We start from the raw sequence: 18,218 nt of genomic DNA on the forward strand, positions 1-18,218 counted from the left end.
ACTGTCCACCCTTCTGGGCGCCAGGGCTGTAGAAGCTGTTCTCCGGGCACAGCAGGGCATAGGGTTCTACTCCTGCTATTTTCTCATTCCAAAGAAATCAAGCAGTCTCCGCCTCATCCTAGACATCAGCAATCTCAACACATTTCTACAAAAAGAAAAATTCAGGATGGTGTCCCTGGGTACCATGCTTCCCTTTCTGCAGGAAGGAGATTGGCTCTGTTCTCTAGATCTTCAGGATGCTTACGCTCACATTCCAATATTCCCACATCATCGCAAATACCTGTGTTTCCTAGTGGGACATCAGCATTTTCAGTACCGGGTTCTGCCTTTCGGACTTGCCTTGGCACCCCGTGTATTTACAAAGTGCCTAGCAGTGGCTGTGGCCCATCTACGTAAGAAAAGCATACACGTGTTTCCTTACCTGGACGACTGGCTGATCAAAAGCCATTCCAAACAAGGAGCTCTCGACGCTCTCAAGCTCACTATCAATCTGCTGCACTCGTTGGGATTTCTTATCAACTACCAAAAAGTCCCACCTGACTCCATCTCACCTCCTTATTTTCATCGGGGCAGATTTGGACACCACAGTCGCAAAGGCCTTCCTGCCCAAAGACTGCGCAGTCACACTTTCCAAGCTAGCTTCATCTCTGCGCACAAAATAAACAGTCTCAGCCCATCAATTTCTAACCTTACTGGGCCACATGGCTTCCACTGTCCACGTCATTCCTATGGCCAGACTGGCCATGAGAATCACTCAATGGACTTTGAAATCTCAGTGGCTCCAAGCCACTCAATCTCTTTCATCCTGGATTCAAGTAAACCACCAGCTATGTTTATCGCTTCTCTGGTGGACAAACAAAGCCAACTTGCTGATAGGTCTACCCTTCCAGCAACCAATTCCACAAGTGACGATAACCACAGGCGCATCCAACTTGGGTTGGAGAGCTCATGTGAACAACCTCCAAACTCAAGGTACTTAGATACAGCTCAAAGCAATGTTTCAGATCAACTTCCTAGAGCTTCGAGCTATACGTTATGCTCTATATGCGTTCAAGGACTTCCTTTCACACAAACAGACAACACAGTTGCAATGTGGTACTTGAACAAGCAGGGCGGCACAGGCTCTTATCTCCTCTGCCAAGAAGCCGCACAGATCTGGGCCTGGGCCCTTGCTCACTCCATGTATCTCTGGGCCACTTATCTGGCAGGCATACAGAACATAGTAGCAGATCACCTCAGTTGACAGTTCCATCCCCACGAGTGGTCTCTGGATCCTGTGGTAACGACCAGAATCTTCCAACGCTGGGGTCAACCAACAATAGACCTCTTTGCATCAGAACTGAATCACAAAGTGGACAGATTCTGCTCCCTGCACAGGCAACAAAACAAGTTAGCCATGGACGCCTTCGCTCGCCCCGGACCACAGGCCTCCTATACGCGTATCCCCCAATATCGCTGATAGCCAAAACTCTTGTGAAGCTACAACAGGACAAAGGGTCAGTGATATTCATAGCCCCCTACTGGCCTCGACAAGTGTGGTTTCCCATGCTTCTTGACCTCTTGATCTGAGAACCCATTCGCCTGGGCACAGCGCCTACTCTCATAACTCAGAACCAAGGCATGTTACGCCATCCGAACCTTCAGACCCTATCCCTCACAGCCTGGATGTTGAAAGCTTGATTCTGCAACCACTCAACCTTTCAGCTGATATCTCTCAAGTGCTTGTAGCCTCACGAAAGCCTTCCACATGAAAATCTTATCGTTTTAAGTGGAATAGATTTACCATATGGTGCATTCAAAAAGGTATCGACCCTTTTTCCTGCCCCACTCCATCTGTTAGACTATCTCTGGCACCTTTCAGACTCTGGTCTCCAGACTTCTTCGGTGAGGGTACACCTGAGTGCCATCTCGGCATACCACAAAGGAGTTGGGGATGCTCCGGTAACAGCGCAATCCCTTGTGAGTAGGTTTGTGAGGGGCCTACTACAACGCAAACCCCCTCTACGGCCACCAGTCACTGAATGGGACCTTAATGTAGTATTTACAAGGCTCATGCGCTCCCCGTTTGAGCTTTTGCACTCCTGCGATGTTAAATTTCTTACATGGAAAGTTCTCTTCCTAGTAGCCATTATATCTGCTCGAAGGGTTAGTGAGTTATAAGCACTTGTCACATACGCACCCTATACAAGTTTCCTACATGACGGAGTGGTCCTCAGTACTCGCCCTAAATTCTTTCCCAATGTAGTTACTGACTTCCACTTGAATCAGTCAATAGTCTTGCCCACATTTTTCCCACGGCCCCACTCTCACCAGGGCAAGAGGGTTTTACACACTTTGGGCTGTAAACGTGCACTTGCATTTTACTTAGACCGCACTGCAGTCCATAGGAAATCCATCCAACTCTTTGTTTCTTTTGATAAAAACAAACCAGGAGTTGCAGTGGGCAAACAAACTCTCTCCAAATGGCAAGCAGACTGTATTGAATTCTGCTATGTCAAAGCAGGCCTTCCTCTCCAGGGACAAGTGAGGGCGCACTCAATGAGAGCCATGGCAACCTCAGTAGCACACTATCATTCAGTACCGATTGCTGAGATTTGTAAAGCTGCAACATGGAGTGCTCTCCACACATTTGCAGCACATTACTGTCTGGACAAGGAAGGACGCCAAGATTCTGCCTTTGGCCAATCCATCTTAAAGAACTTAATTCCAGTATAATGCCCAACTCCTTCCACATCCATTTGCTGTGATTTTCAGGCTGCCTCATTTTTCCCAACAATACACCAGTTTGTTGTGCCTGTTGCACAAGTTGTACGCTGTTGGTCCAAACAAATATGAGTCAGCCTGTAGCTTGCTAATCACCCACATGTGAGGACTACCATCCTGCTTGTCCTGGGAGAAAGCAGAGTTGCTTACCTGTAACAGGTGTTCTCCCAGGACAGCAGGATGTAGTCCTCACGAAACCCACCCGCCACCCCGCGGAGTTGGATCCGAAACATTTTATTATTTTATTTTTTCGCTCGCACCTTTTGCTACAAACAAGACTGAAGGGAGACCCCTGTGGCTACAGGGATTATGGCATGCTGGGCATGCTCTGTGTGCCAGTCAAAGGTTCTAGAAACTTTGACAGAAAAGTTTTCCGTGATGGGGCTTCGTCCGCTGACGATACCCACATGTGAGGTCTACATCCTGATGTCCTGAGAGAACACCTGTTACAGGTAAACAACTCTGCTCTCTGACCAGTTAAATGTCGCTAATCGACCAAAGAGCTGCAGCAGGTATTGACCAATGGAAGGTCATCCATGGATATTCTTTATTCTTGATGGAAGGAAATATTTTTTTGGTACTTTAATTAGTCCATACTGATTAAGTACACTATTGTAGTCCTCTTGTCATGAGAAGAGGCTTTGCTATCTCTTCAGTTCAGAAATAAATAAATGAGGTCATAACTGTTTTTTCATAAGTAGTAGTTATATTTTTAAACATTACTTTTATTTTATCCTTTTATAAAGGATTAGTTTGCCAAAAAAGAAACGTGAGCAGGAGGACAAGGAGCAGGAGAGTAGTATGAGAGCTAGCAGCAGCTTCGAGCAACTGGATGTGGATGGGGACAGCTCCAGTGAAGTGTCCTGCGAGATCAACTGCAGCTACGAGCATGCACAACTGGAGGTGATGATGAAGGCTCTGGGACATAATGGTAAGTGGGGTTGGCGGAAACCCACCTCTGCAATTAGAAACAGGATACACAGACACTAGGTAAAGAAACTATGAAAGAGGTGGATTCAGAGTCTGGGTAACTGGCTGTGCTTGGGCACACTAGAAATGCCATGAGCTAGGTAATTAATAAGTGAATGCCTATGGGTATTGTGCTGTATGTTGTGTTGGTATTTGTTACCAAGGCAGGGTTTGCGATCAAATTTGCAGATGCAAGATAAAGCAAAAGAGCCAGTTCTTTTTGTACTCGGCTGAGATAACTGTTATTGTTCCCACCAGAAGGTGCATCAGTCACATGTCTTGGAACTACTAGAGGGATGGACACAATTGGCTGACTTTTCTGTCTTTTTAAATTGAACATCATTTCCTTCAGAAAAGCGTCATCTATCGTCTTCAGATTATGGTGACATCTAGCTAGCTTGTTGACTCATCTAATTAATGCAGTTTTAACTCTGTATTTCTATTTTTAAAGGAGCAAAGAAATGTGGTTACTGTATTAATCCACTTGGCAATGTAGAATTAAGGGTCAACAAATAAATTGTAGGTGATAACTTCTTATTGGACTAATTTAATACTCTCACTAGCTTTCAAGATGATGGGGGGAGGATAATGCTTGACATCTAGTCACAGAGGTATTAAGGTAGTCCAGTAAAAGGTATCACTTGCAACTTGTTTGACTCTTAATTCTATATTTTTAATGGAAAAATATCCTCCTTCCTGTGTACCAAGATCCCTTTCTTTTTCTTTTTTTTTTAGCTTTGCAATTTCCTCCTGATCCTTTGGGCTTTCAGTTCAGTTGAAACTGTCTTATATTGAGTTACAGTATTATGAGCCTCCATTCAAAAGTATGTGTATTCCTCTGTTATCCATCTCCCTACCTAGCCCAGCCATTGCAGTGAACATCCTTAGCCAGGGACCACAGACCATGTCTGCCTTCAAAACTTGGTACATGGGCACCCTGAGTCTGGCTGGTAGATGTTGCCATTGAGTGATGGCCAAGCCAAGACACTCTGTCTCCTGTGGTGGGGGGAGGGGTTGTGAACCCTACCACTTCAGCTTCTTCAGCCTCAGGCAACCCAGGGAATGGAAGAACTGATCTGGAAATCAAATCCATGTCCACTGAATGGCAACATGTAGCTCTGCCACTGGGCCACCGGGCTGGCTCAATGCCTTTCTTTTAAATTCAGTTCATGACCAGTAATAATAAGGCACAAGTTTTTTGGGTTTTTTTGTCCTTTACAAATGAAAACCTGCAAAGAAATGTATCTACTTTTGATTTTTGTGCACCAGTGAGCTGTGCAGTCCCTTTTAATGTTGGTTGTTTTGCATTCTTCCCATGGCTAGATCCACTGCAGTCCATTGTGCAGACCCTGGAGCAGCAGCACGAAGAGGAGAAGCGGTCGGCGCTGGAGCAGCAGAGGCTCATGTACGAGCACGAGCTGGAACAGCTGCGCAGGCGGCTGTCCCCTGAGAAGCAGCACTACCGCGGCATGGACAGGTTCTCCTTCACCTCGCCCAGCGCACAACAGCGCCTGCGCCACTGGGCAGAGGAAAGGTAAGTGGCCAGCAGTCTGCAGCTGCCGCAAAAAGAATGTTGCATGAGACGCCCACTCCCCAGCTCTCCTATCCAAAGGCCACCTGCTCAAAGGCTTGAAAGCTATGCATCAGTGCAGGAAAACTAAACATTCATGCGTTCGAGGTGCAAAAAAAACATACTAGTCACTTATCAATTAGTAGGATAAAAACTAGAAACTACCATTGCCATTGCTATTCAAAATGGTAAGGAAGCAGGAAAAGCTAGCAGTATGCTCAGATGCACTAGGGGTATCACCAGCAGGAAAAAAGAGGTACTGCCCCAGTCTAAGCAGCTAATAAGACCCCCACTTTGAGTATTGTGTTCAATCCTGGGGGACTTACCGATGTAAGGACAATTGAAAGTATGGAAGCAGTTCAGAAGACAGCTAGCAAAACGGTGCGTGACCTTCAACACAAATCCTACACAAAGAGACTTCTAGAACTCCAAAGGTGCACGTTATGCTTCTTGGGCCAGCCAGGGTTGGGAATGTTGTGGAGGCAACATTCATAGCCCTTGGGAGGGAAAACAGTCTGAGCCATTTCTAGCATTAGTCTTGGTGTGCATATGTACCAGATCCTAGAGGAAGCTGTGGTCTGTGGCCCTTGGCTGCCATGGCTAGAATAAAGGAGAAGGTTGAAGGGTTACAAATTGAGATAAACCCCCAGTGGAGGCTAGTTCTGATTCATCTGGAAACCCAAAGAAGCAAGAGGAAACGTCTGTGTCAAACAAAAATATTCTATAAGAAAGGAGGGATATGTTAGAAACCTTCTCATGTCTGTCAGGCATCCATAAGGTCCAAAAAGGTAACAGTCTACAGAAGACTAGCACTTTAGGATAAATACCCCACAGAAGTTTTTGTTCGCACAATTTTTTCTATGAATTGGTTTCCCTTCTTGAAGCTGCAAGAAACTAAATCCTTGGGGAAAAGATGTACTAGTACAAAATATTACAAAAGAACCAACTTGCAGACTATTTGCAATGTTTATTCTCTCTTTTTTGCCTGAAACTTAAATCTAACCCTTGAGCATACTCTTTTTCTCAAATGCTTGATTAATGAAACTTTATCAGAATTGGTCATTTTAGGGGCAATATTCAACTGCTGGTTGGTTTGCAAAGTTAGCCAGATAAAATGTATCCAGCCTACTTTGTCAGGGTATTCAGCAGCACAGTGGTGCCATTGAATGTACCTGACTGTCTTAAAGACTGCTAGATAGCTTTATCCAGCTAACTTTAGAAGCACCCTATGGCACAACCAGAGTTAGCTGGCTAAGTTTTCCAGCTACATCTGAATATTGGAGTTAGCTGTGCAACTTATCCAGCACTGCCCTGGAATGCCCCTGCATTATCTAGCTAAAATTTAACTTGGTAAGTGTTGAAAATATTCAAAAGTCTGCATTTAACTGTATAACTCACAAGTTAACCAGTGTAAATACCATTGAACATGGACCCCTATATTGTTTACTGTACCTGGGTAATAAAAGATTTGTTTGCTCTCATGTCCCAGGGAGGCCATGTTGAACCACAGCCTGATGAAACTGAGAGAGCAGATTGTGAAAGCAAATCTTTATGTTCAAGAAGCCAGATTCATTGCCGAAGAGATGGATAAGAGGACAGAGTACAAGGTCACCTTACAGATTCCAGCATCAAGTCTCAATGCTAACAGGAAGGTAAGGAAGGAGCAGAGAAAATGTTTTTTCTATACCGGTTGGGTCAAGGTCTGTTGGTTACCCCTTATGCTAAATTTCTCAATTCACATTATGATGATGTTGAAAAGATCAAAGGTTTTGATAAGTCTGTTTAAATTTTAAGTTCTGATCCAGATCTTTCTTTCAGTGAGAGAAGGAGGCTATGATTTATCAAAAGGGTTTTTTTCTCCATATGCATAGGATTTCATAAATATGATCCAAACCCTAAAAATATCAACACAGCATTACTGCAACTGCAGTTTTCGGTCAAACTGAAATAGACTTTTTTCAACTATTTTCTCTTTTATTTTCTTACTATATATGCCTTATATAGCTTTGCTGTTTTCATTTAATTTAAATCATATTTATCTCCTTTTCTTCACTTAATGTTTGTTGTTTTTCTTATCTCTTGAAGTATCTTATTTTCCACCCAGTATTTCATTTTTTGTCTTTCTTCAGCCTTTATTCTAGTAATCTTTATTAATTTTCTCTTTATGCATTTCTCTCTCCCTCGGTCTGCCACAACTATTTTTCTCTTTCCCTCTCTTTCTCTCTCCCTCTCCAGTCCTGTACACACTCATATCTCCAGTCCCTGCCTGCCTCCACCTCCCTCATCTGCACTTTCTCTCTGTAGGAGGCTTTGCTTTCTTTTGATCACTCACTGGCTGACTTCCTCCTCCTCCCGGTGCCTGCTTGATCTCTTTCATCCTGGAGCCTTCCCTAGCAGCTGCTCTTCCGATGGGCCACTCTTGGGCTGTCAGCAGCCCTGATTATATGTACAAGACTAGGAGGAAACATTTTCCTACCACTTGTCTTGGAGGTGAACTGTTTTCTAGTCCTAAGAATAGACTCTTGTAACAGGAAGTAAAAGCACTGACACTTCTGGTCACAGTCTTTGAGCACTTTTTATTTTCTGTAGAAGAGCCTTTCAACAGCTGGTAGATATTCTCATTCTTGATGTGTGTTTTTTTTTGTTTTGTTTTTCTTTTAATGAGGACCAAACCACTAGGCCTGAGCCTGTCTTGTCTCACACATGTCAACATCTATGTCTGTGTAAACCTCAGGTTCATAGGATTAAATTTTGGCCTGTTGGGTACCGTTTTTCATTCTTTCAAGTGAGATAAAATTGATGCCAGTTGTGACTATGGTAGAAGAATAATATGTGGCCTATAAAGGGCATCCTCTCTTCTGAGAGCAAGCACATGTGTGTAATGTTATCTGACGGAGCTGCCAAGGAGCATCTCCCAGAGTTTTTGAGAAATGCTTTTCTAGGCATGCATTGGATTTCTTACGTAGTCACCACTTCATGGAGCCCTCTCAATCTATTTTTGTCTGCAGTGGTATTTAGAGGCAGTCTCCCTATGCAAGTCTTCTCTTCACCTCTAAACTTGTCTTTTTTCATGATTAGACCTCCTAAATCATTTTTATCCCCTTGTGCCTCATAGTTTCTTAGACAAGCTTTCTCACTTCAAAGTGTTTTGGGGGTTTTTTGGCAGCTGCTCAACCAAGATGTTTTCCCTTCATGCAGTCTGCTTCGTCAGATTTGAATGAATGCTTCCTGCAAACATTTCAGCCTTTGATTTTACTTCATCGATTTTTCTTCACATGGCTGAAAAGACCGGCAGCTTCAAATTTTGCCTCTGCTGCAACCACAAGATGACCGGTATGAAGTTTTCAGGTACCGTATTGCTTGAGGCCAGAACATGATGGCCCTAGTTTGTGGCATGTGCTCAAAGATATCACCCATTTCAGAGATGACCAGTATTTCCTCACCGGCACTGAAAGCATCTGTTCCAAAAGACCAGGAACCTTCTCAACTGCTGGTGAGGGAGCTCTCCTCAATCTCAAGGATTCCTCTGGCTCTGGGTCATGCATAGACCCAAAGAGAATTGGCATTTAATGTCTCGTGAAGACATCAAGGCTTCAGCATCATTAGAACTTAGGTTCAAGAGCAGCTAAATTTGCGGCACTTGCTGTATGCCCTCCATGTTGAGACTTAGCCGCATCCATATCTAGGATTCCAAACCGTTATTTCTCTTTTGGCCACCCTGGAGAGCCTTTCCTCTTCTGCTGAGACTTCTGCAGTTTTTGCCTCGGCAATCTTTGAAAAGGAGTTTAATAGAAGAATCCTTGAGGCATTGCATTGGCACCTCAAGCAAGTTGAGTTGTTGGCACCAAACACTTTGGCACATTCTGTGTTGCTGATGGAAGTGGTCTGTGAGATCTTTACTGTGGCACCAAGCAGGTTGGTGCAGAAGTGGGTTTGTAGGTGACAAGTCAAAGCTGAATAGCTGTCCAGCAACACTTGGTCCCAATGCTTCGGGAGCCAGTTCATATTTATTTACCATATTTTTAAACCACCTTTCCAAAATTTGCCGAAGGCAGGATACAACAGTAGCAGAACACAACAAAACATCATGAGAACAAATGGTAAATCAGATAAATAAAAATAAGAACATGTTTAAAACATAAACTAAAAACAGTGGGTTAATATTCAGATGGTTTGTCAGGCTACATTTGGGACTTAGTTGGACAAACTGCAGGTTTTACATTTCTTGCCACTCTGACAACTCATAGCCCCCCCCCCCCCCCCCCCCGCATTGGCTGTGGCAGATATGGTTTCCATTCCTTCAGGAGCTGTCCATCCATAAACTGATCAGACAGGGTACTTCCCCAGATCTCATCTCTCAGGATCGAGGCAGGTTGCGACATCCCAATCTTCAGGCCCTGTCGCTCATGGCTTGGCTGTTGAGAGGTTGATTCTATAACTCCTCAATCTCTCGGGTGATGTGTCTCATACCCTTGTGGCTTCCAGAAAATCTTTCACTAGAAAGTCTTATGGACTGAAGTGGAGGAGGTTTTTTGTGTGATGTGAGCAAAAGACCCTAGATCATTTCTCCTGCTGTACACAAAAGCTGCTTGAATACCTTCTACACTTCTCTGAAGCTGGTCTGAAGACCAGCTCTGTTAGGGTTCATCTAAGTGGAATTGGAACATATCACCACAGTGTTGTAGAAGGTAAGCCCATCTCTGTGCAGCCTATAGTTGTATGTTTCATGCAGGGGCTGCTTCAACTGGAGTCTCCCCTGTGGCATCTCGCTGTGTCCTGGAACCTCACCGAGGTGTTGGTTCAGCTGATGAAAGCTCCTTTTGAGGTGTTACATTCTATGACCTGAAATACCTGACTTGGAAGGTCTTGTTTTTGGTCCCTTCAGCAAGCAGGGTTAGCGAGCTCCAGGCCTTAGTGACTTATCCAACTTACACTAAGTTTTCTCACTATAGAGTGATCTTGAAAGCAGCATTTTTCAATTTTTAATTTTATTTTACAAAAAATGCAGACAAATAATGAATTGTGACATTGAAAATTTACTTTAAGATCATACTGGTTTGCAATCAACATACTGTCTGGAACAATTTGTGTGTCATCCATACAAATCTGCTGACTTTTAAGGGGGTCAAATACTTTTGCAAGCCACTGTGGGCCAGATTTTAAAAACGTGAGGGCGTAGATTTGTTCGCGCAACCCGGTGCGAATAAATCTACGCCCGATTTTATAACGTGCGCAGAGCCTAGCGCATGTTATAAAATCCAGGGTCGGCACGCGCAAGGGGGTGCATACTTGTGCACCTTGCGCGCGCCGAGCCTTAGAGGAGCCCCGATGGCTTTCCCCGGTCCCTCCGAGGCCGCTCCAAAATCGGAGCGGCCTCGGAGGGAACTTTCCTTCCGCCCCCTCCTGACTTTAATCTCGAAAGTTACGCCTGCTAGCCGGCTGCCGGCGTGCCATCCCTCGGCAGGGCGGCTGTGCTGGAGGCCTCTGTCCCGTCCCCGGAACGCGCGTGCAGGGGCAGATTTTCTCGGGTTACGCGCTTATGTTATGCACATAGCCTTTGAAAATCTGCCCCTGTATGTTTAGTTCCAGTATTTATACTCCTTGTCCATTAGCAATCCCTGGTTTCTTGTGACCAACTTGCAAGTTCAACTGACAAGCTCCCAAGAAGCTTTGGCAGGTTGCCTTGACATTTCCTGTGGGCTCTAATTAGGGATCTTCATTTTCCATTTTTATTTTATTTCTCCCAGGAATTTATCAGTGTTTGTTGCAACAAGAATGAAAATTATATTTACCTGGAAAGATGCAGTCATTTTTTTCCACTGATTTCTCCTGGGTAAAATAAAAACTGAAAATGAAGATGGCACTTTGTAGTGCAATTGGCACTGCAATGCTATACAGCTGGAAATGTTGGCTACATACTGAAGTTAAGAACAAACAAGGATAAAATAAAAGTTGTGTTTTTAATGAGTGAAGCCAGCTTAGATTGGTCCTCTCTTTACATGTTGTAGAAAATGCAGTTTGACTATGGTAGACAATGGCTGAAACAAACTTGATTCCTAGTGTTTTTAAATAAGACATTTTTTTACTAATATTTGTGGAACACTAGTGACACTTAGTGGCCACTGTGTAGATTCCAGCTATATTTCCTTTTACTGTAGGCTCTTTTGTGTTCCTAAGTAAAGATCCAGGAAATACTACTTTTCTCCTGACCCATGAATATTGCTTCCTCTTGTCCTGGCTGCTCCGTACACAGTAAAAGACAAGTTACAAGGCAGCTGTGCTGTGTGCAGCATTCTGCTTTGGCATTTGCTCCATTCAGTCCCTGACAACTTGGACTAGGGAAAGAAAAGAGATACTCGCACGAGAGAGCCTCAGAAGCTGGCAGTGCTCAACAGTAAAAGACAAAATCGCAAAGCAAATACCCCCTCACATGCTTTGATAAAGTAACTGTCTTTAGATACCTGCATTTTTAGCATTAATTACAGTAGCAGGAACATTTTTTTTTCAGTATTGTGACTAGCTCATATCGAATGTTTTGATTGAAGTAAACATTCCAGAGCAGGTTCCCCACAGAGACTCCGTTTTTGAAGCCTTTCAGATGTTCTAATGACGTGTTAAGGATGGTTGGTGCTTTTCTTTAATTAGTCTGTGTCTACCATGGTGATATTAATTACTGTACTAGTCAGTCATCGCCATGCTGTTCTCTACTCAGTTTCAGGTTGCACCTGCTTACAGAATTTGATCAGAGCATCCCTGTGGTGTGGAGGTCATGTATTTTTTAGATTTTTTTTCCCCTCTTGGTGTTGCATATACCTTTCAACGCTTGTATTCTACTTTAAGCAGCAAAGTCCAACACAGACTTTTATATCTGTCAATTAATGAACATGTGTGTGTTTTGACAAAGCCATGCAATGTTGTAATATGGTCTTTGTCCTTCATTATTAGCCATTTGTGGGAGGTGGTAACCCCTTAAATTAAATCTGCCTTATCCCAAACATGTTAGTTGACATTTTTCAAATGATGATATATGTACAGTCTTTCATTTTATTTCATGTCTTTTAAGGTTTTTATATACTGTATGTATTGGAGGTTCCATTCTGACTGGTTGCTTGTTCTCTGTTTTTCAATATCTGCAAGGAAGTTGATCAGTTAAGCCCATGTTTCAGCTGACAGTACATATGTCACTCCTGCCTTTTTGAAATTGTTTCCGTCTGCTTTTCAAATGTCTTACAGAGCCAGTCTAGGTGCTTGGCTTAGGTGCCGTGGACTGTGGTACAGAAGTCCCCTATTGGAATCTCCGGGCTGGTGGGGTGCAGATGTATCTCTTGGGGCCTTGGAGAAGAGGATATTGGGCTGCCACTTGAGTGGATGCTCCGGGTGCCTCGAGTGATGCTGGCTGAAAGTGTTCAGGCCTTTTCAACCTTTGGCCAGTGAGGGGGGATCTGTGTTGTCTGCACAGTTGTTTTAGGGAGGTTCAGGAGAGAAGGGGAATAAAAGAGAAGGAGCGAAAATAATTTAGGTTGATTGACTAGTTACTCACTCTAATTCTCCCCTGTCCCTCCCCTCACGCCCCCCCCACCCCTGCAAGAATGTGTATTATGTGGGAGCTTATCTGTTTTGTCTTTTCTGCAGCGAGGGGCAGTGCTGAGTGAACCTGCTATCCAGGTGAGGAGGAAAGGAAAGGGAAAGCAGATCTGGTCCCTGGAGAAGCTGGAGAACCGACTGGTGGATATGAGGGACCTTTACCAGGAGTGGAAAAGCTGTGAGGAGGACAGTCCTGTACGTAATGGTGAAAAAAACCCAACAGAGCATATTGGCCCAGATTGGCTCATTCGTGGATCTACGTTAGCTGGTGCTGTGAAAGGGCGGTATAGGCTTTGAGGCCTTTGAAACTGAGGATTTGCAGTTGCCTAAACTGCACTTGCTAAACCTGTTCATAGCATCTCTGAAGCAGGAATGGCACACAGGCAAGGACACAAACAATGTGTTTCCTGCATCTTAACATTAAACACAGAAGTGAATATACGGTAAAATCGAACTGCACTTTCTTATATGGTGAGATGCATGAACTTATTATAAATCTTAAATGTGCAGCGAAGTTTAAATAGAAGGCAACATTGAAACAACTTGATTTAATTTACTTGTGAAAGTTTTATCCAGCCTGCCTCGCTTCATAGCTGAATAGTATTTGGCTCTTGAACATGGGGAATTCCTTTAGACGATAAGAGAGACTGGAATGTTTCCACAAACCACACAGTCGGGTTGTTGAACAGATCATTGTCAACTTAGTTTTTTATACTGATGGATTCCCAATAAATCTATTCTTACAAGATAAAACTACACAGATAATCTTTTACGCGACGGAGCTCGTTGTTTTTCTAAGCTCCTCTGCAAGTTACTGAATCATGGCAGAAATGTCTGGGCAGTGCTCCTGAGAACAAGGGTGTGCCCGTGGCTGCCACTTTTGTCTGTCAGGAATGTAGCCAGTTCCAGAGATCAGACATGCTGCTACAAGTTAAGACTCCCATGCAAACATCAATACTGATACAACATCTTACAATATTCTTGCTGCTGAAGTTTTCCCTTTTGATGGTTTTTCAGATCTTTGTGTAAAAAACCAAAAAAAATAAAACAGCCCATTAATCTGAAACTCCTCTCTGTTCCTTTCTCCTGGGCTACTCCAGTTTGTTTGCTAGTGCAGGATTTTAATTCCTGATAGGTACAGTCAGTTGTTAAGCAGTATTCATTCTGTTCCTCTCCGCCAAGGGGGATAGTGAAAGAAAAGTGACTTCCGGGAGCTTTCATACACTCCGGCTTTCATTCACTCCGGCACAGTGAAAGGACGGTATAGGTTCTGGCTTTTGACATAACAGGGAAGAGTTTGTTATTCTGCATATCTTGAAAAGAGACTGATATTGTAGGGGGGGGGTTTGAGGGGGGGTTAACATGCTTACCCTTTGATTATATTTTTATTTAAAAAAAAAAAAAAAAAAGCCAAAACACTGGACACATCAAACCCCAGTACTCCCATGCAGAACCAAACTGTGGAAAAACAATCATGATAAAACAGGAGAAGATGTTTGTTTAGGCCACTTTACTTTACACTCTACCAAACTCATTGCAAACCCCATGTCGATCAACTTCATGGCATGGGAATACAATTATACAGGGACATATCAGCAATACAAATAACATAATCAGAACAGAACATGTTATTGAGGTGGTTTAGCTTTACTCCATTGTTACTTCCAGGTTTTGGTAATTTTATCTGAATTGAGATGTTCTTTTATAAGCAGATGTCATCTCATGCATTTCACTTTTCCATATTTTCTTTTAAGGTAACAAGGTCATATTTCAAGCGTGCGGATCCGTTCTATGATGAGCAGGAGAACCACAGTCTCATAGGTGTGGCCAATGTTTTCCTGGAATCCCTTTGCTATGATGTGAAACTGCAGTATGGCGTCCCAATTATCAATCAGAAAGGAGAGGTTGGTTATATTTCCATAAATAAGTTACAAGCACTTTGTTTCCCATATTGCTTTCAGGCTTCGGATGTGCTGGGGACTGTAATGAATATGTGATACATAACCTGTAGCTTGAGAATTGTATGGAACGTTTCAGGGTCATTAGTGTGGCTTTTTTATACCTCATTATTCTTAAATGGCATATAGTCAGGCATGCTAAGGCTATAAAGACAGCAGAATATGGCTCTGAGACTGTGACTCAGTGATGGAGACAGAGCATGGTGTAGTTAGGGTAATAAACACCGTAATCTTCTCTGTGTGCAAGCTCCCTTATCATTGGTCAGGTCTAATAGTCATATTGGTATGTATCTTAATAAGTCAGTTGAAGGAATACATGCACAATTTCATCCCTTTTCTTTAATATACATTATTATTTCCATAAACAGTAGCATGATTCTCAACAGCACAGCTACTGATTCAATAACACTCAGCTTTCCCCAGGAAAACTTGAAGTCTTAAGAATTTTTTTTTTAATTGAAGCTTAAGAGTAATGGTTTTATGCCTCTTATTGTTTTTAGATCTCGGGGCGTCTGCACGTGGAGGTGCTGCGGGTGAGTGGGGACATCGGAGAGAGGATTGCTGGAGGTGACGACACAGCGGACGGTATTGCTGAGAGCGACACCCAGGAGCGAAGATTGGTCTGCATGGTATGTTCTACTCATCCAGATGTGTGTCCTTCTCATATCAAGAGATCTTCCATAAAACCTCTGAATGTTTTTGAACAAGGAATCAACCGTAGCAGTTCTGGTAAAGAGTTCCACAAGCGAGAGAGCTACTGAAAAGGCTCTTTCACTGATATCCATATTTTAATTCCTTTAGCAGTTACATGTATGCAAAAAAAAAAAAAAGGCAAGTGTTAGGGGTCAAGCTGGAAATGTTAGTGAGGGAACAAAAGATGCTGGCAGAGATACTGTGCAGCATGCAAATTCATTTTTAAACAAGGGGTCAGAGTGTGAACTTCCAATTTCAACCCTGGCTGTAAACGTTTCTGGGAGCATGTAGACGCTGTTGCACAATGCATTTGCTGTTTTATTTTTATTTATTTTTATTTATTTAAGGGTTTTTTTATATACCGAGGCACGTTTGCAAAACATCACCTCGGTTCACAATGTAACATAACCTAGCAACAAGCTTTACAATAATATAAATTTTTAACAAGGAGTCGGTAAACAGGGGGTGGTGGAGATAATACGTGGATTATATACATATGTACATTTTTTTTTTTTTTTTTAACAATAGAGTTAATCAAAGCAGTTAGGTAGTTGAAGGGGGGTGGGTGGGGTATTAGGAGTAAGAGGGAGGAGGAGAGGGAGATCCCCAAGAAGTGGGGAGGAGGGAGAATAGATATAATTGGGCGTAAATCAGTCGGGTGGTCATATCGTAGCTTTGGCGGGGAGTCCGTTGGTTAGTCGGGGTACGCTAGTTTGAACAGCCAGGTTTTGAGATTGTGTTTGAATTTTTTGTGGCAGGGTTCCTGGCGTAGCTGGGGAGGCATTTTATTCCAGTGGGAGGTTCCTGCTATAATGAATGAGCGCTCTCTAAACGTGACATGCTTCATGAGTTTAGGAGAGGGTGTTTGGAGTTTGGCCTGGTGTTGCATTCTTGTTGGTCTAGTCGGAATGTGGAGTGAGAAATATTCTGGGAACCATTGCATGTTTTGGTTGTGAATGGCTTTGTGTATGAGTGTGAGTGATTTATATATTATCCTGGAGGATACGGGGAGCCAGTGTAGTGACTGAAGAACTGGAGTAATATGTTTTAGTAATTGTAGTAATTGTAGTAATTGTAGATAAGAGACGGCAGGCAGGTGTGCATCAGCGGTTGTCTGAAATTGCTATTCTATATAGAAACTAAAAAAGGAACAAATATTAAACAAGCACCATTTTTAGTAGCCCACATTTTTCAAAATGAGGTTAAAAAGTGAGAGATTGCTCCCTTATTTGGTCTTTATTTACTTTCATGGACCCAGAATACTTTTTTGCTCCATGCTGACCCAACAGGTTTAGAGAATTAGTTTAACTTTAACCCTGAACCATATGTGCGGTCATTTAAATCTTGTCTGGCTTATCCAAGGAGGACCCACTCTCCCAGCAGAGTAAACCTGAGGTGCATGTTACAATATCTACTCCTCCCTGGGCGTGACTTTGCTTTCTTTCTCCTCCCACTCAGATTAAAATACTGCAGGCTACAGGACTACCGCAGCATCTCTCGAACTTTGTCTTCTGCATGTACACTTTTTGGGACCAACCCGAGCCGGTCATGGTTGCTCCCGAGGTGGACCCATCGTCATCCTCTCCCATCAGCAAGGAGCCACAGTGCATGGTCGTCTTTGATCACTGCAAAGTAAAGATTAATTTTTAACTATTTGTATTTATTTGCTAATGGCAGCTTTTAATTTAGTTTGGTTAATTTTATTTGACTTGTGTGTAGAATGGTAATTATATGCAACACCATCTTATAAATAAAAATAAGTCATTAGAAAGCATCACTAAATGATTAGCATAAGTACCTTGCAAAAGTCTTCACACCCTACATTTTTCACATTCTGCTGTCTAAAAATACAAATCAAAATGAATTAAAGTAGAGTTTGTTTCACTGATCTACACAATGTACTCTTCTCTTTCATCTAGAAATATTCCAAAAGCCATTAAGAATTAAAAACCAAACCCAAATTAGCTCTGCTTCAAAAAAGTTATCTTGAGACTCATAATGTTAGAGCCCCTCTGTGACCAGTCACAGCAACTGAGCTGATTCCAGTATTCTTAGATAAAGAATTGAGCAGTTTCTGTTGTATGAAGTAAATTTGAAGCAAAGGTCCAAACTTGTTGAACAAGATGCTGTTGAAAGAACTCTGGGATAACATTCAAAGGTACAGAGGAGAGGAGGGCTATAAGAAAATTTCAAAATGTTTGAACATCCCAGGGGCACTGGCAGGTCTGTCATCGTAAAGTGGAAACAGCTTGACACCACCGAGACACTGCTACATAGTCTGCCCTCCAAAGTCAGTAGCTGTGAGTTAAGGAAACTGCCGCAGAAGGTCACTGTGGTTCCCAAGATTATTGAAAAGAATTACAGAGGTCTCTGGTTAAGACTGGGGAAAATGTGGGCTGTTCAGTGATTTCAAGATTACGTCACATTGCTGGTATGGGAAGGTGGCAAGAAATAAGCCGCTGCTGAAGAAAAGCCATTTGATGTTTCACACAGCATTTGCAAAGAAACACTTAGGGGACACTGCCCATATGTGGATGAATATTGTGTGGTCTGAAGAGACCAGAGAGGAATTGTTAGTCTCAATGCTATGCAATATGTGTGATGTAAAACAAACACAGCATATCACCATGATGGTAATATCCTTACAGTGAAGCATGGTGGTAGTCACGTTATGTTTTATT

General features: G+C 42.9%; 1 protein-coding gene across 1 annotated transcript in view; it reads left to right on the forward strand.

The window, feature by feature from the left end:
- KIF13B (kinesin family member 13B) overlaps positions 1-18,218 on the forward strand; it is a 428,508-nt gene that overhangs the window by 228,434 nt on the left and 181,856 nt on the right. Inside the window, exons 17-23 of the mRNA XM_029596896.1 lie at positions 3,510-3,694; positions 5,056-5,266; positions 6,792-6,954; positions 12,935-13,081; positions 14,641-14,790; positions 15,345-15,473; positions 16,996-17,169. Of these exons, the coding sequence (XP_029452756.1) occupies positions 3,510-3,694; positions 5,056-5,266; positions 6,792-6,954; positions 12,935-13,081; positions 14,641-14,790; positions 15,345-15,473; positions 16,996-17,169 (1,159 nt within the window). The remainder of the gene's footprint in view (positions 1-3,509; positions 3,695-5,055; positions 5,267-6,791; positions 6,955-12,934; positions 13,082-14,640; positions 14,791-15,344; positions 15,474-16,995; positions 17,170-18,218) is intronic.

The sequence above is a fragment of the Rhinatrema bivittatum genome, chromosome 3, assembly GCF_901001135.1.
Source record: "Rhinatrema bivittatum chromosome 3, aRhiBiv1.1, whole genome shotgun sequence".
Lineage (NCBI taxonomy): Eukaryota > Metazoa > Chordata > Amphibia > Gymnophiona > Rhinatrematidae > Rhinatrema > Rhinatrema bivittatum.